Source organism: Thamnophis elegans, chromosome 13 (genome assembly GCF_009769535.1).
Source record: "Thamnophis elegans isolate rThaEle1 chromosome 13, rThaEle1.pri, whole genome shotgun sequence".
In the NCBI taxonomy this organism is placed as follows: Eukaryota; Metazoa; Chordata; class Lepidosauria; order Squamata; family Colubridae; genus Thamnophis; species Thamnophis elegans.
This window is the reverse complement of record NC_045553.1, coordinates 9,070,898-9,090,020: the sequence shown is the minus strand read 5'-3', so window position 1 is coordinate 9,090,020 and position 19,123 is coordinate 9,070,898. Positions and strand designations below refer to the sequence as shown.

Below are 19,123 nucleotides of genomic sequence, written 5' to 3'. Positions count from 1 at the left end.
GATATTGGAACATGGCTGTCATGTCTCCCCTAGTCCTTTTTATGGACATACCCAATTCCAGCAATCATTCTTTATATGTTTTAGCCTCCAGTCCCCTAATCCTCTTTGTTGCTCTTCTCTGCCCTCTTTCTAGAGTCTCCACATCTTTTTGACATCGTGGCAACCAAAACTGGATGCAGTATTCCAAGTGCGGCCTTACCAAAGCATTATAAAGTGGTATTAACACGTCACGTGATCTTGATTCTGTCCCTCTGTTGATGCAGCCTAGAACTGTGTTGACTTTTTTGGCAGCTGCTGCACACGGCTGGCTCCTATTTAAATGGTTGTCCCACTAGGACTCCAAGATCCCTCTCACAGTTACTACTATTGAACCAGGTAACACCTATACACTATAGCTTTGCATTTGGTTTTTCTTGCCTTAATATAGAGCCTTACTTTTTTCACCAAGACATTCTATTCTGTCAAAAGATGTGCCTTTAACGAACAGTTGGTGGCCAGAAGTCAATTGACAGGCAGAATGAATATCTCAAAGCAAATTTTAGTACAGGGGTCCCCAACTCCGGGCTGCAGCCTGCCAGAAACCAGTCCGCACAAAAAAGCAAAACCCCATCCACAGGTTGCAGGCAGCATACAAAACCATATCCCATCCAGTCCACGGAAAAACCTTTCTCCACGAAACCTGGTATCCAAAAGGTTGGAGGCAGCACTGTTTTAGTCTGTTTTGTCTGTAGCTTCCTTTGTCCAATTGTAAATTGCAGGTGAATCAGACAGTACAAAACATAAGTCAACAAAACTTTCCATTCTTGTAAGAAAAATTGCTGTGTTGTTTCACTTGAGAGACTCGCAACAGTCTAAAAAGCACCAAATTAATGTTGCAATAAAGATGCAAGTCAAACCCCAAGAACACTTCAATTTAACTGGCATTATGGTAAATCTATGTTAAAAAAAAATTAGACAGATCTGAGAGCAATCCCAACAGTCATAGGAAGTTGCAGAGAACTTGGAACCCATCAAACCTTTTCCAACAATATTCTCAATATATGCTTTTTGCAGGTTCCACAAGAGTTAACAGAGAGCTACTTTCAGAGACACAATTTTACTAAGTTTGGTTTAGCAGGCTGATTGCTTATGTATGAATGTAGAATGCGGTTATCTGTAAACACCTAATAAACTTTGATATGCACTTTATGCAATTTTGGATGCACCTAAAGTAGCCAAAACTGGAATTCTAATTTCCTAACAAACAGTCTTTACCGAGCTCAATGGGATTTTGGATATTTGTTTGAAACAAATTAACTAACTGTAAGACCATAATGCCACATTAACATCCTTAACAGAAAAAAAACTTACTCCTTTTAGTATATAAGCATAACGATTGGCCCACTAAGAATCCACTAAGACTTTCTCGCCTTGGCAGGAAGTAAAATGAAGCGCAAGTTAACCCCAAGACTGAAACAGCAAGACTCCCATTAAAAAATTCTTCAAAAGGTAAGCAAAAATTATTTGGAAAAAGTAAAGGTAAACATACAAAACCAAATTTTAATATTTTGATTCATTAACAAGGGCACTGCTGCCAAAATACAACAGAGCAAAGAAAGATGGAACAGCTAAAAACACGCTTTATTCTCTCCCAATGAAATGTTCTGCTTGCTGGGGAGAATTTCATTGAGCATAATTAAGAGGTAACTTTTTTTGTTGTTGTTTCAGCTCCAGCTATGTGGCACTTAAGACAATCATCTGTGCACAGAAAGCTTTTTAACAGTCATGCGAAGAGGAGACACAGTCATCATTTTAGAACAAGGTAAAATTTCTCACCAAGAGCAGTGGGGGAGGGGGGGAAGTGTCAATGAGGCACCGCACTGGAACAGAACATCTAGTAAATTTCACACTGTACAGTTTCAGAAACAAATACTTGAAGAGCTATCATAAAAAATAAAAAAGCAGAGTATTGATGAAAGAGTACCAAGTGACAGGTTCATTTTGTGAGCCCGGGTTAGGGGTCTTCATAATGCAACTTATATTAGCGGACTGAACAAGAGGTCCAGAGTTATAAATTCTGAAAGCATAGGAGAAGAGAGTTGGAAACCTTACAGGAAATAAAGGCAAGATGCCAACATGCTGCCAAAATAAGTTGTTCTCACTTTCTTATTTTAAAGATGCAGTGTTCCTTCCCCCCCTCCCCCCAGGGCCCACCACATACATTCAAAAGAAAGGTACCAAGTGAGGAGTCTTTGTATTTGGGTGGAGTTTAGTGTTCACACAAAAGTTTCTCTGCTAATACATATTACCCCTGGATGCATTTCCAGAAAAAGAAACCCATCAAATGTTAAGATTTCGTAGTAACTTTAAGTAACTTTCTGGGTTGAAAACGACCGAAATTCTAAAGTTGGCGGGGATGGTGTCCTGTTCAAATCAACGAGATTGGCTTCTGGGTAAGCAGATGCATCTTGCAACTGTGGCCTTAGAAATCCCAGGTGTACCATTCAAAGTTAAAATTGCACAAGTACCTACGACCTCTTAAAGTGGGGGAAAAGAAGGGGCAGGGTTTTTTTTCTGCATCGTTTGCTGAGACATCAGCATTGAAGTGACCTGCCTTAATTTATGCCCACAGCGGGGAGGGGGGGGGAAGGAAAAGTATAAATACAGTGTATGCTTGGATCTGTCCTCTCGTACTGTGCATGTCAGTAAACATGGCAAGCTTAAAGAAGTGCAAAAGTTGTGGCGAATGCCCCTGACTTAAAGTGCCCTCAATGTTCCTTAATTATTATTATTTTCTTTTTCCTCTCAAACGACGTTACAAAAATCTAGAAAACGAAAATGATTCAAGGTATAAAATAGTCTGCCCTCCTCAAGGTCAGAAACCAACACTGCATCTTTCAAACCAGAAAGGGACAGGGTCTAAAACCTATCGGCCGTCACCTAAGGGTTGGTGTGTTTAGAGAGAAAGATAGTACCTGCAAAAAGACCGGTTTTACACGCAGGAGTATTGGTAATGTTTCTTCAGGCGTAAAAGAGAGAATCGGTTGAAGACATAGAAAGCCAGGATCGACCATAGAAATGGTCCTTCCTGAATGGCTTGAAATGTTTAGTGGAATAAACTGAAGGAGGCCACGTCATATGATCATAGAGAAAGATCCAGGAAGAGAACGTCTACGAAGAGTGTGCCCAGCCCTTTAATTCCTTTATCCTACAAAAAAAAAAGACAAAGGGGGAACATTTTATTGGAAAATGGAGTATACACGTCGGGCAGAATACAGAGCGATCACACCGTACAGGTAGTCCTCGACTTATGACCGCAATGGAGGTCAAAATTTCTGTTACTAAGCGAGACGGTTGTCAAGTGAGCTTTGCTCTGCTTTATGACCTTTGAAGCGAATCCCTGCAGTTGGTAAGTTGGTAATATAGCTGTTGAATGAACCTGGCTTCTCCCGTTGATGTTGCTTGTCAGAAGATCGCAAAAGGGGGTCACATTATTCCCCGGGTCGCTGCAACCGTCATAAATACGAGCCAGTTGCCAAGTGTCTGGATCTTGATCATCGGGGGGGGGGGGGGGGAATGTTGCAATGGTCATAAATCACTTTTTGTAGTGCCATCGTTAACTTCGTATAAAAAACAAATGCCTTTAAGTCGACAACTATCTGTACAGTGTATTTGAGACTAAAAAATAACACAGGATTATCTTCAGAAGCTGACTAGAATATACCGCTAGCAATATCCCTTAGACCAGGGGTCTCCAAATTCTGTCACTTTAAGACTTGTGCAGCTCCCAGAATTCCCCAGCCAGCAAAGTCTTAAAATGACAGTTTGGAGACCCTTGCCTTAGACTTATATACCACTTCGCAGTAGCAATAGCACTTAAGCCTTATATACTGCTTAATGCTTTTACAGCCCTCTCTAAGCGGTTTACAGAGACAGCCTCTTACCCCTCAACAATCTGTGCCCTCATTTTAACCGACTTGGAAGGATGGAAGGCTGAGTCACCCTTGAGCTGATTAGGATCGAACTGCTGAATTGCTGGCAGCCAGCAGAATTAGACTGCAACACTGCATTCTAACCACTGTGCCACCACGGCTCCTGAATGTCATATATTTGTTAAATTTGTATGCTGCCCATCTCACTGTTGAGAGACTCTGGCTGGCTTACAACAACTTATACACTAGCAGTGGCAATACATTCAGGGAAGGTTGCCTTTGCTTTTGCTTCTGAAGGCAGACCCACAAAGCATTTTTTTAAAATGTAAAGTAAAGATATTTTCGCTTTTGGTATACAAAGATTAAGGTGCTGTTTTCTAGGTGTATGAATTGAACTGAATACTGGACGAAATGGCAAATGATCCTTGCTTTAGGAAAGAAGACTACATTCTCACTATGAGGGGGTGGGTGGGGAAGGAATCAATAAGCATTTTAGGGAAACCAACTGAAACCATTACAGACTTTGGGGTTGTTTTTCTGAATTCTTTCAGATATTTTAGGTGAAATTTTGAAATAGCCACGTGGGGCTACTTCAAAGTGAATTCCTAAGTAAATTTTTCAAAAGCTTTTTTTGGGGAAAGGCTTAACAGTTGCCAAATCTTAACTGCAATGATATAAAATAATGTGATGTTTATCAAAGGATTACATTAAATACAAAGGAAGCTGCCTGTTTCACATAGTTAGATTAAAACACTTAATGTACCCTTATGCCATTTACGATCTGTATCCCGGCTGGAATCTGGCAGTTTCCTCAAAAATTAGTTCTTTCAGCTTTTCCTTCGGCAAGTCATCCAGCTCCATATCAAATTTGAAAGGTGCTTCAGCTACAGGCTTTAAAAAAAATAAAGAACAGGCCATCAGAAACATGAATGATAATGAGGCACAAAAGGAATACGTAAATTGGAACGTTTTTTTGACTTTTTAAGTGTTCTAAAGCTGCTCAGAAGACTTTGTGGTCAAAATTAAAATATGAATCTCAGAAAATAATGCATACTAAAATTACCTGCACTAGTAGTAAGTTACTCTATAAATATGCAGTTAATAGAAGTTTTACTTGGTTACACTTATTATGATATGGTTTGGAGAGCTGGTGAGTTAAGACTTTTCACACATTTATTGATATATGCTAAGGAAAATACAGATTGTCCTCAACTTATAACAGTCTGTTTAATGACCGTTCAAAGTTACAACGGCACTGAAAAATGGGGCTTATGACCATTTTTCACACTTATGACCTTTGCAGTAGCCCCATCGTCACAGGATTTATATTCAGCTGTTTGGCAACTGACTCATATTTATGACGGTTGCAGTGTCCTGGGGTCCTGTGACAACTTTTCGTGGCCTCCTGACAAGCAGAGTCAATGAGGAAACCGGATTCACTTAACAACCATGTTACTAATTTAACAACCGTTTGTTAAATCACTTAACAAATGTGGCAAAAAAAGTCGTAAAATGGGGCAAAACTCACTTAACAAATTTCTCACTTAGCAAGATCAATTCTGGGCTCAATTGTGGCCATAGGTTGAGGACTATCTGTATATAAAACAAGATTTGAGCTCTAAGTACTGTCTGACTGCCGAACCTATTCAAAACATTGAATTAAAGTGTTTTACACTGTCAAACAGCTTCCATACCTCATCGCTGGGGTCGTAATACTGTTCTAGGTAGGGGTGAGCCAAAGCTTCTTCCACTTCAATTCTCTTGTGAGGGTTGAAAGTCAACATTTTATCCAACAGATCAAGGGCTAGAAAGGCAATTTTTAGAATTAGTTTGGCTTGCATTCTATTCATCCCAATGTCCACCCCCATAGAGAACATGTTGAGTGATGTTTAAGTCGTCCCCCCGGGGGGATGCAAAATAATTTCATGGAAAAACCACAAAAGGAGGACTCTAGTCCAAGCAGGACTCCACCAACAATAAAAACATTTACTGAGCAGATTTGGACAGTGAGGAGGTTGGGGAGCAACATGGGCCAGTCCTGGAGTCTGGGGAAGGCTCTCATGAGGATTCTGTGTTGGAGGCAGAGAGGAGGCCAGAGCTGCCCCAGAGGAAATAAAAGAGGAGTGAAAGGGGAGTGGAGTTTGCAGACAATTCATTTGCTAATTGGATTGTGACTCTACTTGCCAAGTTCGGCCTGTCAGCTCTCCAAGCCAGGTAAGGATTTATGTGACCATAAATCCTCCTCTGAAAGACTTCACTGGAGGTGAATGAGCAGAATTCATAGTAAATTAATAAAGGTTTTTTTTTGCTGAGACCAGGAGTTTGCTTCATGCTCTTGGGAAGCTTCGGTCAGAACATGAAACGCTTGTATGTTTTTCAATGTATTGACGAGGAAAATCGTAAATATGGAGGGCTAATTCCTTTGATACGAGCATTAATGAAGAAAGAGTAGGGACTGTTACAAATCTCAGCTGTTGTAACTTTTCCTATAATTCATCTTATGCCATGGTTTTCCCAGAACGTCAGAATTTTATTCTTTTAAATTACCTTTGGGATCAGCATTTGGAAATAATCTGTTCCAAGGGACTTTATTTTTATACGGTAGAGAAAGCAAGTAATTTCTTGCTTTCGCGTTGATTATACAGTTCAAGTCTTCTTGGGAAGGAGACCCAAGAATTCCTGCAACATGAAGGAGGAAAAAAAGGGAAGAAAAATTACTACAAAAATAAAGTAGGTCTGTCTGGCGAATATAACCAAATAAAATTTGCTATCGTTTGCTCAACTTCCTAGTTCCAACAAGTAAACAAAGAAAAAGAAACACCAATTAGACATGTTAAAGAGTCTTTTGGCTGTATAATTTATACAGTGTTTCCCCATGCTTGGCCTTATTTTTGGGGAGGTCTTATTATTTCTGAGGTGCAGGAGGTCCCTTAACCTCACAGATCAGCTGATCCAGAGAGGTCCGGAAGTTCTGTTTCTGGCACACTCTTGCCAGCTCTAGCATCGCTGGGTGTGCTGCTCTTTTTGCGGCCATCATTAAGAGAAGGAGCGCAGTAGCTAGGGCCGTTCCACATGGGTGGCATGTGCATATGGGGCATATTCCCCCATTTCCCCCCAGGAAAAGGCGGGGACTGGCTGTGCATGCGTTTAAATATTTTAGGGGAGAGTGTGCATGCGCTCAAAAGCCCAATTGGGCTTATTATCCAGGGAAGTCTTATTTTGGGGAAAACGGGGTATGTAAAAAGGAAAAAAAATTACCAAGAATGTGGTTGAGCTGATCAAGATAGTGTTTTCCTGGGAAGATGGGTCTGTTGGATAGCATCTCTGCCAGAATACAGCCAACAGACCAAATATCAATAGATTTGGTATATCCCTACAGACAAAAATGGGGGGAAAAAAACATTGCTATAATGTTGTATATTTTACAGTTCTGGAGTTCTCAAATATGATCATTTTCTAGCACATGTCACTACTTCTACCTTGAGAATATTTTAGGCTTTACACTTAGGATTTCTTGAAGTATTAGAAAAATGCACTATAAAAATATATTTGTTTATACAACTCCATAAACTGCTATACCTAAAGTTCAATTCCTTGGAATCCAGAGGATATGTTTCAATAGATATTAAACATTAAATGGATAATATAAATGTTATCCAGGAATGAGCCTACCTACGCGCAAAAAAAACCCCAGATAATATTCTAGAAAAATAGTACTGTTTATAAAACAGGAAGCATCATTTTATGATCAGAAAAGTTCAACTAATATTTTACATAAACTAGGCTCACTCTTAAACAAGACTAATAATGGGTTTCCATGAGGAAAATGATTTCCATGATTGACTGATTTGGATCAAACAACTGTATAATATTAAACACAAAACATTTCAACTCTCACCTTAGAATTCAACATGATTTCAGGAGCTCTGTACCAACGCGTAGCTACGTATTCTGTTAGGAAACCAGTGTGGTCATGATCTGGGTCTGCCACACGAGCCAAACCAAAGTCACATGTCTATTATGGGATAGAAGAAAGGATTGTTGTTTTTAGAAAGAGTAGTGTTCCACAAGCAGAAAAGTCTTCAGAGAAATAGCAATGTTCCAATATTTGAGGGGCTGAACAAAGAAGAGGGGGTTCAACTTATTTTTCAAAGCCCCAGAATGCAATGGATGGAAACTAACCAAGGGCAGAAGCAACCTAGAACTAAGGAGAAATTTCCTAACTGTGAGAGCAATCAACCAGTGGAACAGCTTTCCTCCAGAGGTTGTGGATACTTCCAACACTGGAGGCTTTTAAGAAGAGACTGGACAGCCATTTGTCTGAAATGGTATAGGGTCTCCCACTTGAGCAGGTGGCTGGGCTAGAAGACCTCCAAGGTCCCCCTTCCAACTCTGTTATTTGGTATGCTGTAATCCCTTGAGCTGTCTCCAAAATGCTAAATACAGACCTTGAGATCACAAGTAGTGTTTAGCAGCAAGTTGGACGGTTTGAGGTCCCTGTGCAAGACGTTGGCTGAATGGATGTATTTCAGTCCTCTCAAAATTTGGTAAAGGAAGTAACAAATGTGATCATTGCTGAGATGTTGAGTCTTTAAGAGTTTGTAAAGATCTGTCTCCATGAGATCTTGCACAATGTAGCTGAAAATTGAATTAAGGCAACAAAGCCAACAGATGTTTTATATCAGATAATGTAATTTGGCTGAGCTTACGAGATGTTTAAAACCTTAGTTCTCTATTGCAGAATATACCATTACAACACTGAAATAATGACAATATTTCTTTGTTGTTCATGCATACAGAGGTATATAGGGAGTCCTCCACTTACGACCACAACTGAGCCCAAAATCTATGTTGCGAAGTGAGTTTTGCCCCATTTTACAACTTTTCTTGCCACGTTTATTAAGTGAATCACTGCAGTTGTTAAGTTAGTAACATAGTTGTTAAGTGAATCTGACTTCCCCATTGACTTTGCTCGTCGGAAGGTTGCAAAAGGGGGATCACATGTCCCTGGGACACTGCAACTGTTATAAATGTGAGTTGGCAAACATCCAAATGTAAATTACATGACCATGGGGATGCTGTAACGGACGTCAGGGTGAAAAAGGGTCGTAAGTCACTTTTTTCAGTGACGTTGTAAATTCAAACCGGTCAATCAGCGAACTGTTGTAAGATGAGTACAACAAAGGCATATAACAACAAGAATAAATCATTTTAATTTAACACAAAGAGGAAAAGAGGATGATAATGAGAACAGGAGAATGTAGGGTCTTTAAAGGATACACGTCTTTCATTTGATCAATAGTTGGAGCCCTAATGATGTCATTGATCCCAATAATATTTTCATGCTTGAAACGCAACAGGATTTTGATCTCTCTCAGGGTTCTCTGACAGTAAGTCTGGTGTTCAAAAGGGCTGATTTTCTTTATCGCCACCCGGACTCTGTTCAAATTATCATAGGCTGAACTGGAGGGGAAAAAAAGTGATAAAAATAAACTCAACATCGGCAAAGCAAAACGATTTAGCAGCATCTCCACTTCGTCTTCCAACCGACTTTTGGTTAAGTTTCAACATTACAACATTTCAAACATTCCTTTGATGCGGACGACCACAAAAATTGCCGAGCACCCGTTTCTCCTCTAAATCTTTGCCCATATTGAGTTCTTTCTCTTTATGTTCCTATTGCTTCCTTCTCAGCACTATGATAGGTAGAAATTGTTGGTCCCAAAAGAAATGTTGCTTAAAACAAGGAGTAGTCTCCAGCATTATAGACACTGAGGTTGCAAAGTTGCCCACCCATTTCTTTTCATACATCTAATCTTGCCTAATTTCAGAGACAGTGAGGATTGTAGGGTCGTGTTAAAGGGGTGGATTGTGATCTAAGGACATGAGAGGGGGCTGGGGGGGATTCCTCCAAATCAGGAGACCCCAATACCCATTCAGCATTTTCAGGGTAGAGGGGACTGTTAGGAGAAAGAAGAAAGAGCAGACTAATTCGGACAACCTCATTATGTCCAGGACATGCAACTGAAGCAAATGCACAGAAATATTCACTTCCTATTGCAAAACTTACATACGTTAGACAATGTTGCCCATCTCTGTAAACATACTGCTATTATGGGATACAATGGTAAAGAGTTTTTTTTTAAGTGCTACAATTTAGCAAAGGATAATAATGGAGTGGGACTTTTCCTGTGGATTTGGATACATTAATCCAGTCCCCACCCCCATTTGCCTTCCTTGTCATCCTGTTGACAATGGTTCATTTTCTGCTCTGGTGGTTTTTCGGTTACACTAATATGTAAGCTTATCCGAATCTTGAAAAGTTTAAGGAATGTGTTCTTAGAAAAGGAGCAAGATTATTGCTTTGCCGACCCAGTTCTTGCTGTTGCTTGGCGACCACACTTAATTTAGTTTAAATTTCACTCCAGATTTCAAGCCTAATAATAGATAGTTACCAATTCGGTTTTCAATGGAAAGACGACCCCTATAGTCTAACTAACAGGACCGTTCCAATAATGCAGAAGACAAAAAGGAATTGGAAGCAAAATTTGGCTGAGATTCTCGGTCTCTGTTTTTCCTCCCAGCAGGGTCATTCAGCAGGCGCTAAATGAACTATTTCTAGATAACCATTATACCAACTGTAAATCAGATTGCCTTTTCCTTCTGTCACCTATTACAGTGTAAGTCTGGAGCCACGCACTCTCTTTGCAAGAATCTTTGAGAGTTTGCAGGCAACCTTCCTGGTTAAAGAGGTTAAAATTGCTTTAAGTAAACAAAACTTCTGCAAAACAAAAAAACTTGCAGCCAAGAGGAATTCAGGAAGGATTAAACCCAGCCTGGTTTTTTTCCTCCACTTTTACTCTTTAGAGAGAAAGAATATTTCCCCATGAAGTTAACCCAATTAAAAGGAAGATTTTCAGAGAACTGTTAGGAACAGCGATACAATAATCTGGAAGAGAAAACTAAAGGAAATAAAAAAAACCATTAACAAAAGCTGAAGAAAATTATTAGCAAGCAAGAGCTTTAGATATCTCTGTGTGTGCAAATCAGGTGAATTGCATACCGAAGTGAAATAAAAGGCTGACACCTACGAATAATTAATTTTTATATTCCCGACAAAGGGGAAGAGGATAATAATTAAACTTGCATGCTGCCCAACTCTTGTTGACTCTGGGTGGGTCATAACCACCAAGCAAAGAAATTAATGTTTCATAACCTTCCTCAATCAGATGCTTTCTCCAAACCAGTGTGCAGGGACTTGATTCCCAGAATTCTTTGGAAAGGAGGCCAAAAGTATTACCTAGATCAAAGATCAGAGTACAGTCTGTTTGACTGGTTAGGAAATAACTTATCTTTGTCGCTGAGCAACGAATCACTGCTTTGCCAGTCCACCATGAGTGATTCTGTTTTTAAAGGTTCAGGATCATGACCTTCTCAGGATCCCAGGCAAGTGGCAATTCTTGCTTCACAATTTAAATAGGTTGCCTATCAACCTGAAAACGTCAAGGTCTTCATAAAGGTAAAGGTTCCCCTCACACATAGGTGCTAGTCATACCCGACTCTAGGGGGCAGTGCTCATCTCCGTTTCAAAGCCGAAGAGCCAGCGCTGTCCGAAGACGTCTCCGTGGTCATGTGGCCAGCATGACTCAACACCGGCTCACGGAACGCTGTTACCTTCCCACCAAAGATGGTTCCTATTTTTCTACTTGCATTTTTACATGCTTTCGAACTGCTAGGTTGGCAGAAGCTGGGACAAGTAACGAGAGCTCACTTCGTTACACAGCACTAGGGATTTGAAACGCTGACCTTTCTGATCAATAAGCTCAGTGTCTTACCTATGAGCCACCATGTCCCTAATAAAGGTCTTCATAGAATATCCCAAAGATGATTTTTATAACCCTGCGTAAGAGTTGGTCAACGCACCTGTGGAGCGCCCGATTTCAGGAAGACCACACTAGGAATGGGAAGAATCCCACTGTAATGTTTTAATTCTTCATCACAGTAAGAATGGATCCCATATGCAAATCAGAATGTTAAGACTATGGTGGCTATTTGAGAGAGATGTGGTTTTGTTGCCTTCCAGACTACTGAAAAGCAAAAAAGAACGTATTTATATCCTTTACCTAACTAGGAAATAGTGTAGCCTGTGAGATGCGCTCGTCATCAACTTCATTCTTAGAGAGAAAGAAAAGAACAAACAAAAACAAACTCAGAGCATAAACTGAGAGCAGAGGTGGAGCAAGTATAGGTTTTGGCAGAAAGAAGACAAAGAAACAACTATTATTAGAGCAAGCGGAGACCAGACGGTGTCTGGAATGTAACAGAGAAAAAAGGGACACGAATCAACGACAGGCCACTTCAATCACATTTCTTTCAAACAAATTCAGACGCTCGGGAAGCTCAGCTTTTGCAAATAGAAGGGCTGAGTAGTACAGGTAGTCCTCAACTTATGACCACAATTGAGCCCAACGCGTTAACCAATGCGAGACATTGGTTAAGGGAGTTTTGCCCCATTTTACAACCTTTCTAGCCACAGTTGTTAAATGACTCACTGTAGTTGAGTTAGTAACCCGGTTGTTTAAGTGAATCTGGCTTCCAGATTCACTTAAACGGTCGTAAGTACCCTGTTTCCCTGAAAATAAAACCTCCCCGGATAAGCCCAATGGGGTTTTGAGCACATGTGCTAATAAGCGCTTCCCCAAAAAATACTGCAAAATAGCAGCAGCCATGAGGTAACCACACTCGCTACCTCCTGCACCTCAAAAATAATAAAAAACGCCCCCAAAATAAGGTCAAGTACTTATTTCGGGGGTCAAAATAAAATAAGACTCTGTCTTATTTTCGGGGGAACACGTCATGAACCAATTGCCAAGCATCTGAATTTTGATCACATGATGGTGGGGATGGTACAAAGGTTGCAACTGTGAAAAACGGCCACAAGTCGCTTTTTTCAACGCTGTTGTAACTTTGAATGGTCACTAAATGAACTGTTGTAAGTCGAGGACTACCTATAATAGTGATTTCCTGAGTGCAGAGCCAAAGAAAGGGATGAGTTAAAGACAGATGTCTTGATACTACTGTATTATTCCAGTGGCCATGCTCAAAAGCATTAATGTTTCAAGATCTGACTGATTGTTCTCAAGACTGCAGACTTCGTCCTCACTTTTCCTGCAGGTAGGAGCCTGTAGAAGCACTCATCATTCTAAAAAAAGCCAGAATTACCTGCCACTTCCTTCTTTAAATGAAGCAGGTAGCAGCCATCTTCAAATTCTAGCTTCACATTATTATTTTGTTGGTCGAGGGATAAGGTGAGATTTTGTTCTGATGCCACATTAAGCTTTTTCAATCCTAAAAGATTCAGTGTTACCCACCTGACAAAATAAAATCCCAAGATGAGTTTGAAAAAATCAGATAGAGAACGCTAGCCTGCTCATTCGTGAATGTTAAGCCAGGATTCTGAAAAATTATGGCTTGGTATTTTCTGCAAGAGAACCCAGAGAAGGCAGTTTTCTATGTTCCTAAGTTACAAGCCCCAAAGCGTAGGCAGAAGTGACAGGAGAAATAACATATTAAAAATGACTGCAGAGTCAGTACACTGCACCTCGAAAAAACAGACATCGAAGGAAGGAATGAAATGGTGACTAGGCTACAAAAAAAAAAAAAGACTACAAGATGACAGAATTTTGTAGAAGGGATTCTAAGAAAGTCATTAGGGTTGAATATCAGAATATGGCTCGCCAAAATATATTTTTAAAAAATATGTCCCAGAGAAAATTGGAAGTAGATGGTTCAAAAAGGTGGACGAGAAAGAGAGAGAGAGAGAGAGAGAGAGAGAGAGAGAGAGAGAGAGAGAGAGAGAGAAAGAAAGAAAGAAAGAAAGAAAGAAAGACACAAGAGGTCTAGAATGAAAGTTGAAAGAACTACGCAGAAGAAAAAAAATACAGATTAAAGTTTCAGGGGGAAAATAACCACCCACGCCTGACCCTGGCAGACTTCACCAGGGAACTATCAGTCAGGTAAGGTTTTAAAATCTACTCAAAGTGAAAGGAAAAATCATCAGGGCTGTGTTTCCTCCTATTGTCACAATTCACTTAACCACGACTTATTAAACCACAAGTGATTGGGTTTAAACAATATGCTAAGAAGAAGAAACCATTTTGGCTTCGCAATGTTAGATGAATCCAGCCACAATGACAGAACAAAGCTGTGTGTTGAAGAAAGAAATTAGAGAAACCAGAGGATAAATTTAGTATCCAAACAAGCAGTGTTTTCCAGCTTTAGTGAAATCTTTTCGGTCTGCCTGTCTAGCATGTTCATTTGACATTGACATGGACATACAAATCTGGATAGGGATCTGGGATAAGAGAAACCTTCTTTGGTCACTGTTTTTAGCTTTCACCGGCAACCACACTAGTGCAAGGTCTCATGTGTGAGTCTAGCAAAGATACTGAACATGTTCAACATTTGAACACTTTTTCATGGAATGGAAGCATTAATAACTTGACTCCGAATCAGGATGCTCACCTGCTTTTAATCTGCTGAATATATAAACCACGGCTGTCTTAAATTCTGTATACAGAAATAAAGTACAATACCTATAATGCAAAGAATTAGTATCATACATATTATAGGTATATTATATACCTATAATGCAAATAATTGTTTGTATAATAGAATCACGATTCTTTCGGTTAATTGTTATTAATACTGAATTTTCTTCAAAATTTCTGTTGCTGGGTTGAAATTTTAGTAAGACAAATCTATCCATGGATTAGTCAAGTGGTCAAAGCTGTTAAGTATAAAGACGTTAGAATTTTAAAAATGAATTACCGTCTAGCTCATTATGCTGGATCGGAAAAAAGCAATTCCCCAGTGGAAGATCTGAGCACTTATGCCAGCTTGCATTGATTAAAAAAAAAGTTAAGAGCTGAGCAGTCTTTTTCAAGAGGAAAACAATTAACTAAAAAGACCTTAATGTAAAGTAGGCTCTACATATGCTATGAACAGAACACTTCCCTGCCTGTCCCTCTGAACTGATATTAGTGTGATAGATCCTGCACCATGTGACAGCAGGCACTTGATTGATGGGCGTTAAATTCTGACTTCAGGCTGGCTAGTCCACACAACACAGGAGACTGCAACAGAGGAATAGAACCTTGTTGAATGTCAACTGAAAAGGAGCAGCACCAGCTGCGTTAAGCACAAAAACCTTCACAACACAAACCTGTAATATATCACTTGCCCCCTTGCTGGCTCTGTTCCCTGCTCTTGCAGCTTCCTGTACCCAAATTTTAAAAATTATATAAGACTCAACAAGCTATCCATCAAAAAAAACCCTACAAAATTGCCATTTTTCTTATTTGGCGTAGTCTCCTGCTGTAATTCAAACAATATACAATAAGTTTTCATCCAAACCCAATTGAAGATCTTATCTGATTTCATCAAGCGCAGCCATGTCAAACAGCTATTAAGGAAAGGGGGGGGGGAAATACCAGCAGAGAGACAAAAGATAACACCCCATGAGCAACAAACAGTAAAATAGACTTAAGAATAGCTGAGCTCTGGGTCTTTGCTCCCCCATCCCCCTTAGCTTAGTATGCAGTATGGGATCAGATGTTGTTCTGGTATCTTTCTGGACACCCCAGAAAACTCACATATGAAATGTATTAAATAATGCCTGGCATAAATTCACTCTACATATGTAACACAGGCACCCTTATGCAGACATATACTGTACTCAGTTTCACACTTGCAATGAACAGTATGGTTAATAATTCATATCTGGCATTAAATGTCATATTTACACTGTATAGACAGCAACAACATAAAGTGATTTGCTGAAACTATAGCAGACAAAGAAATTTGGCATTTGGATGTTTTATTAAGTAATCCGGTAAAGGAGATAATAACTTAGATCTTTATAGCAGGCATTATATTTTATTGGTGGCAGCAAAGTCTCATTAAATTTTGGGGAAATGTGCATAGGATCAAAATGAGAATTTGAAATATATGCTTCCTGAGGCAAGACTCATTATTTTCAGTTACGATTGCCTAAAAACAATGCTTCCCCAAGGAATTTGGCACAATTAAAATATGAGGCATAAAAATGTTTTCTGGATACATAAACTGCATAATGAAATTTCAGATATCGATTCCTTTGGAAAATAATGAGAACTCAGAGAGAAAACAGAAGAAATGACTGCTTTAAATAAATAAATCACTCATATACATCAATACACACCTATTTTGACTGCTTTACATTATGAGGCACCCTGAATGCCTCACTGAGGGAGAATAGGCAAAACAAATGCCTTTTTTTTAAAACAGACAAGGCTGCAATCTTAAAGATATTTTAACCAGGAGTTAATAAGTTTGAACCAGGTTGGTTTTATTCCCAAATAAAAATGCCCCAACATTGCTCTGCAGTCTCCAAGCTCTTGACTTCATCCTTAATAGATTTTAATCTAGGCACGCAACTGCATTTGCACTTGATGTCTGTAGAGCATCTTGGCTAGCCAAAAACAGAACATTAGCATGGTGTGATAGTGAATGTGTTGACTTTTGAATAGGGAGACCCTGTTGCACACTCAGCCATGAAAACTGTTGGGGTGACTCGGAGCCAGATGTTTTCTTTCTTTCTCGACCTAGCCCACCTCGCTGGGTGACTGCAGAGGGGGGAGCTGTGTCTAGGCTGTCTTTTGCTCTTGTGTGAGACACAGAACAAAACGGACACCAAGGAACAGGTGACAGGTTTGCAATGAAATAGGCTGCGGCAACCACAACTGAGATTTGTGAGGATGGGTCATGGCCCCAAAGAAGCTCGGATTGTTTGAAGATGGCGTGGGCTGCTACTGCCGTTACTTAAAATATGACAGGAAAGTGGAGCAGCACATTGAGAAGACGCTGGTGGCTTTCAAGCTCCATTCTTATCATCTACCACCAACATGGGAAGGCCCTCCGATTCCGTGGGCAGCGATGGGAGTTGTGGTCCAACCTGGCTAGAAGGCAGTGAAGGCCCCGATCCTCTCTCCAGGATGGACCACCATCCTCATCATCCATTACCAGGTCCTCTGCTCCCTGGGGCAGCTGATGGGAGCTGAGGTCCAATCCATCGGGAAGGCAACACTCTTAGCCTCCAATCTCTCCTCAATTTGGATCCCCATCCTCATCATCCACTGACAGCACAGGAAGGACCTCTGGTCTTTGGGATAGTGATGGTTCTCATGGTCCAACTTGGCATGCACAAACCCCAATCTAGATCAGCAACGAAGCTGGGGCAGCAGTGGGAATTGTAATCCAAATCTGCCTGGAAGGTGGAACACCTTCTCCACTCTTCCCCTGCCTGGACCACCATCCCTATCATCCACCACTAAGATGGAAAGGCTCTGGGGTCCCTGGGTCAGCAATGGGGGCTATGCTCCCACCTGTCTGGAAGGCAATGCACTGCCCAGACTCAACATATAACCCCATCATCCACGACTACGTAGCATGAGAAGGCTGGGAAAGCAATGGGAGTTGCCAAGATAAAAAGGTCTGGAAAGCACCCAGGCTCTTCCTAGATACCCATCATCCATTACCCAATGGGACAAGACTGGGACGACGATGGGAGTGGTGGTCCAACTTGTCTGGATGGCTCCCCCATCTCCCCCCCCTGCCTGGGTCATCATCCCCATCATCCACCTCCAGAACAGAAAAGCTCTGCAGTCTCTGTCTGCAAAGCAACACACCCAGCCACCTATCACCCCCTGCCAGATGGGGGAAGGCTGGACCGATGATGGGAGTTGGGGTCCAACCTGTTTGAACGGCTCCCCATCTCCCCCCACTGCCTGGACCACCCTCCCCATCATCCACCACCAGGACAGAAAAGCTCTGCAGTCTCTGCAAACAACACACCCAGCCCCCACCTAAATTCCCATCATCCACTACCAGCTTGAGAAGGCTGGGAGTTGGGGTCCAATGTGTCTGGAGCAGAGGGCTCCCCATCCTTTCTCAGCTGGACCACCGTCTAAGACAGAAAGATCTGGAAAGCAACGCACCCAGTCTCTTCCTAGATACCCATCATCCCCTGCCAGATGGGGAAGCTGGGCCGACGATGGGAGTCGTCCGTCTGGACGGCTCCCCATCTCTCCCCCACTGTCTGGACCACCCTATCTTCCACCCCACAGTTGAGAAAGACAGCAATGGGAGCAGTGCTCCCACCTGTCTGCAGTGCGCCCCGCCCCACCTGCAGCCGGACTCCCACCCCCATCATCCCCTTCCTTACCAGACCATCCCGTAAGCCCCTTCCCCGATATAGGAGAGGTTGGTGTAGCGAGGCCCCACGTCGAAGACCTGCCCGCGCACCATCTCCGGGACCCCGGCGGGGCTCCCACAGCTGCCCGCGGCGGCCCCCGACACCGCCGCCATGTTGGTCTCCGTGAGTGGAGGCGAGGCTGAGGGGAAAAGGGGCGCCGACCGGCCGGCGGGCGGGAGGAAAGGAGGCGGGTAGCCCTTTTGCGCCTTCCGCGGCTCGCTCTGGCCGGACGAAGCGAAGAAGGGAAGGTCTGCCAAGGGAAGGCGACGTACAAACTCCCCTCAAAAAAAAAGGCGGCCGCCGCTCAAGCCCGCCAGCCGCCCTCTGAGAGAAGCCTCTGAGGGAAGCGGGGCGGGGCTTAAAACCTGACCAACTGCGCACGCGCACTCTCTGGAGTTGGGGGAGAGTGGGCCGGGCTCGCGCCCTGCGATTGGTTCGGCTGAGGGTGGAGAGGCGTGGCGGGCCAGCGCGAGAGAGGGTGGGAGGGAGGAGCTTACCAATTGGATGAAGGGCGGGGTGGAAGCCTACGTCACCCGAGAGGAGGGAGAGGGTGCCGCAGCCCAAGGGGCGTGGCCTGGGAAAAGCAGCGGGGACGTGGAAGGGAGGGGGCGTGGCCAGAGGGGCGGGGTTTTGCAGAAGGAAAAGGTGGGGGCAGGAGGAGAATCTGTAAATCACGTGGTTTCCCTTGGATGATTATTATTATTTTTACCACCATCACCTCTTTCCTTGCAATTCGTAATTTGCAATTTGATTTCTATATTTCATTGCATTAAATGATTTCGTTTTTTCTGGAAATATGGGTTCTGCGCTGGTGCTGCTCGGAGAACAGGGAGTCCCAGATGTGCATTTTTGGAGCATCGTAACGTTACCCCAAGAGGGTGAGATTTTTGCAGAGTTAAGGAAGAATAATTTTTTGGCT

At 42.0% G+C, this 19,123-nt stretch overlaps 1 protein-coding gene across 1 annotated transcript; it reads right to left on the bottom strand.

The window, feature by feature from the left end:
• Window positions 1-426: 426 nt before the first annotated feature.
• MAPK1 (mitogen-activated protein kinase 1) lies at window positions 427-18,548 on the bottom strand. Its single transcript, XM_032229242.1, has 9 exons — window positions 18,175-18,548; window positions 9,192-9,374; window positions 8,360-8,549; window positions 7,810-7,926; window positions 7,170-7,284; window positions 6,459-6,590; window positions 5,606-5,715; window positions 4,675-4,802; window positions 427-3,187 (listed from the first exon to the last, which is right to left on the bottom strand). The coding sequence occupies exons 1-8, from the start codon at window positions 18,315-18,317 to the stop codon at window positions 4,686-4,688; spliced, it is 1,107 nt and encodes a 368-aa protein (XP_032085133.1). The 5' UTR covers window positions 18,318-18,548; the 3' UTR covers window positions 427-3,187; window positions 4,675-4,685.
• Between the last annotated feature and the right edge of the window lie 575 nt (window positions 18,549-19,123).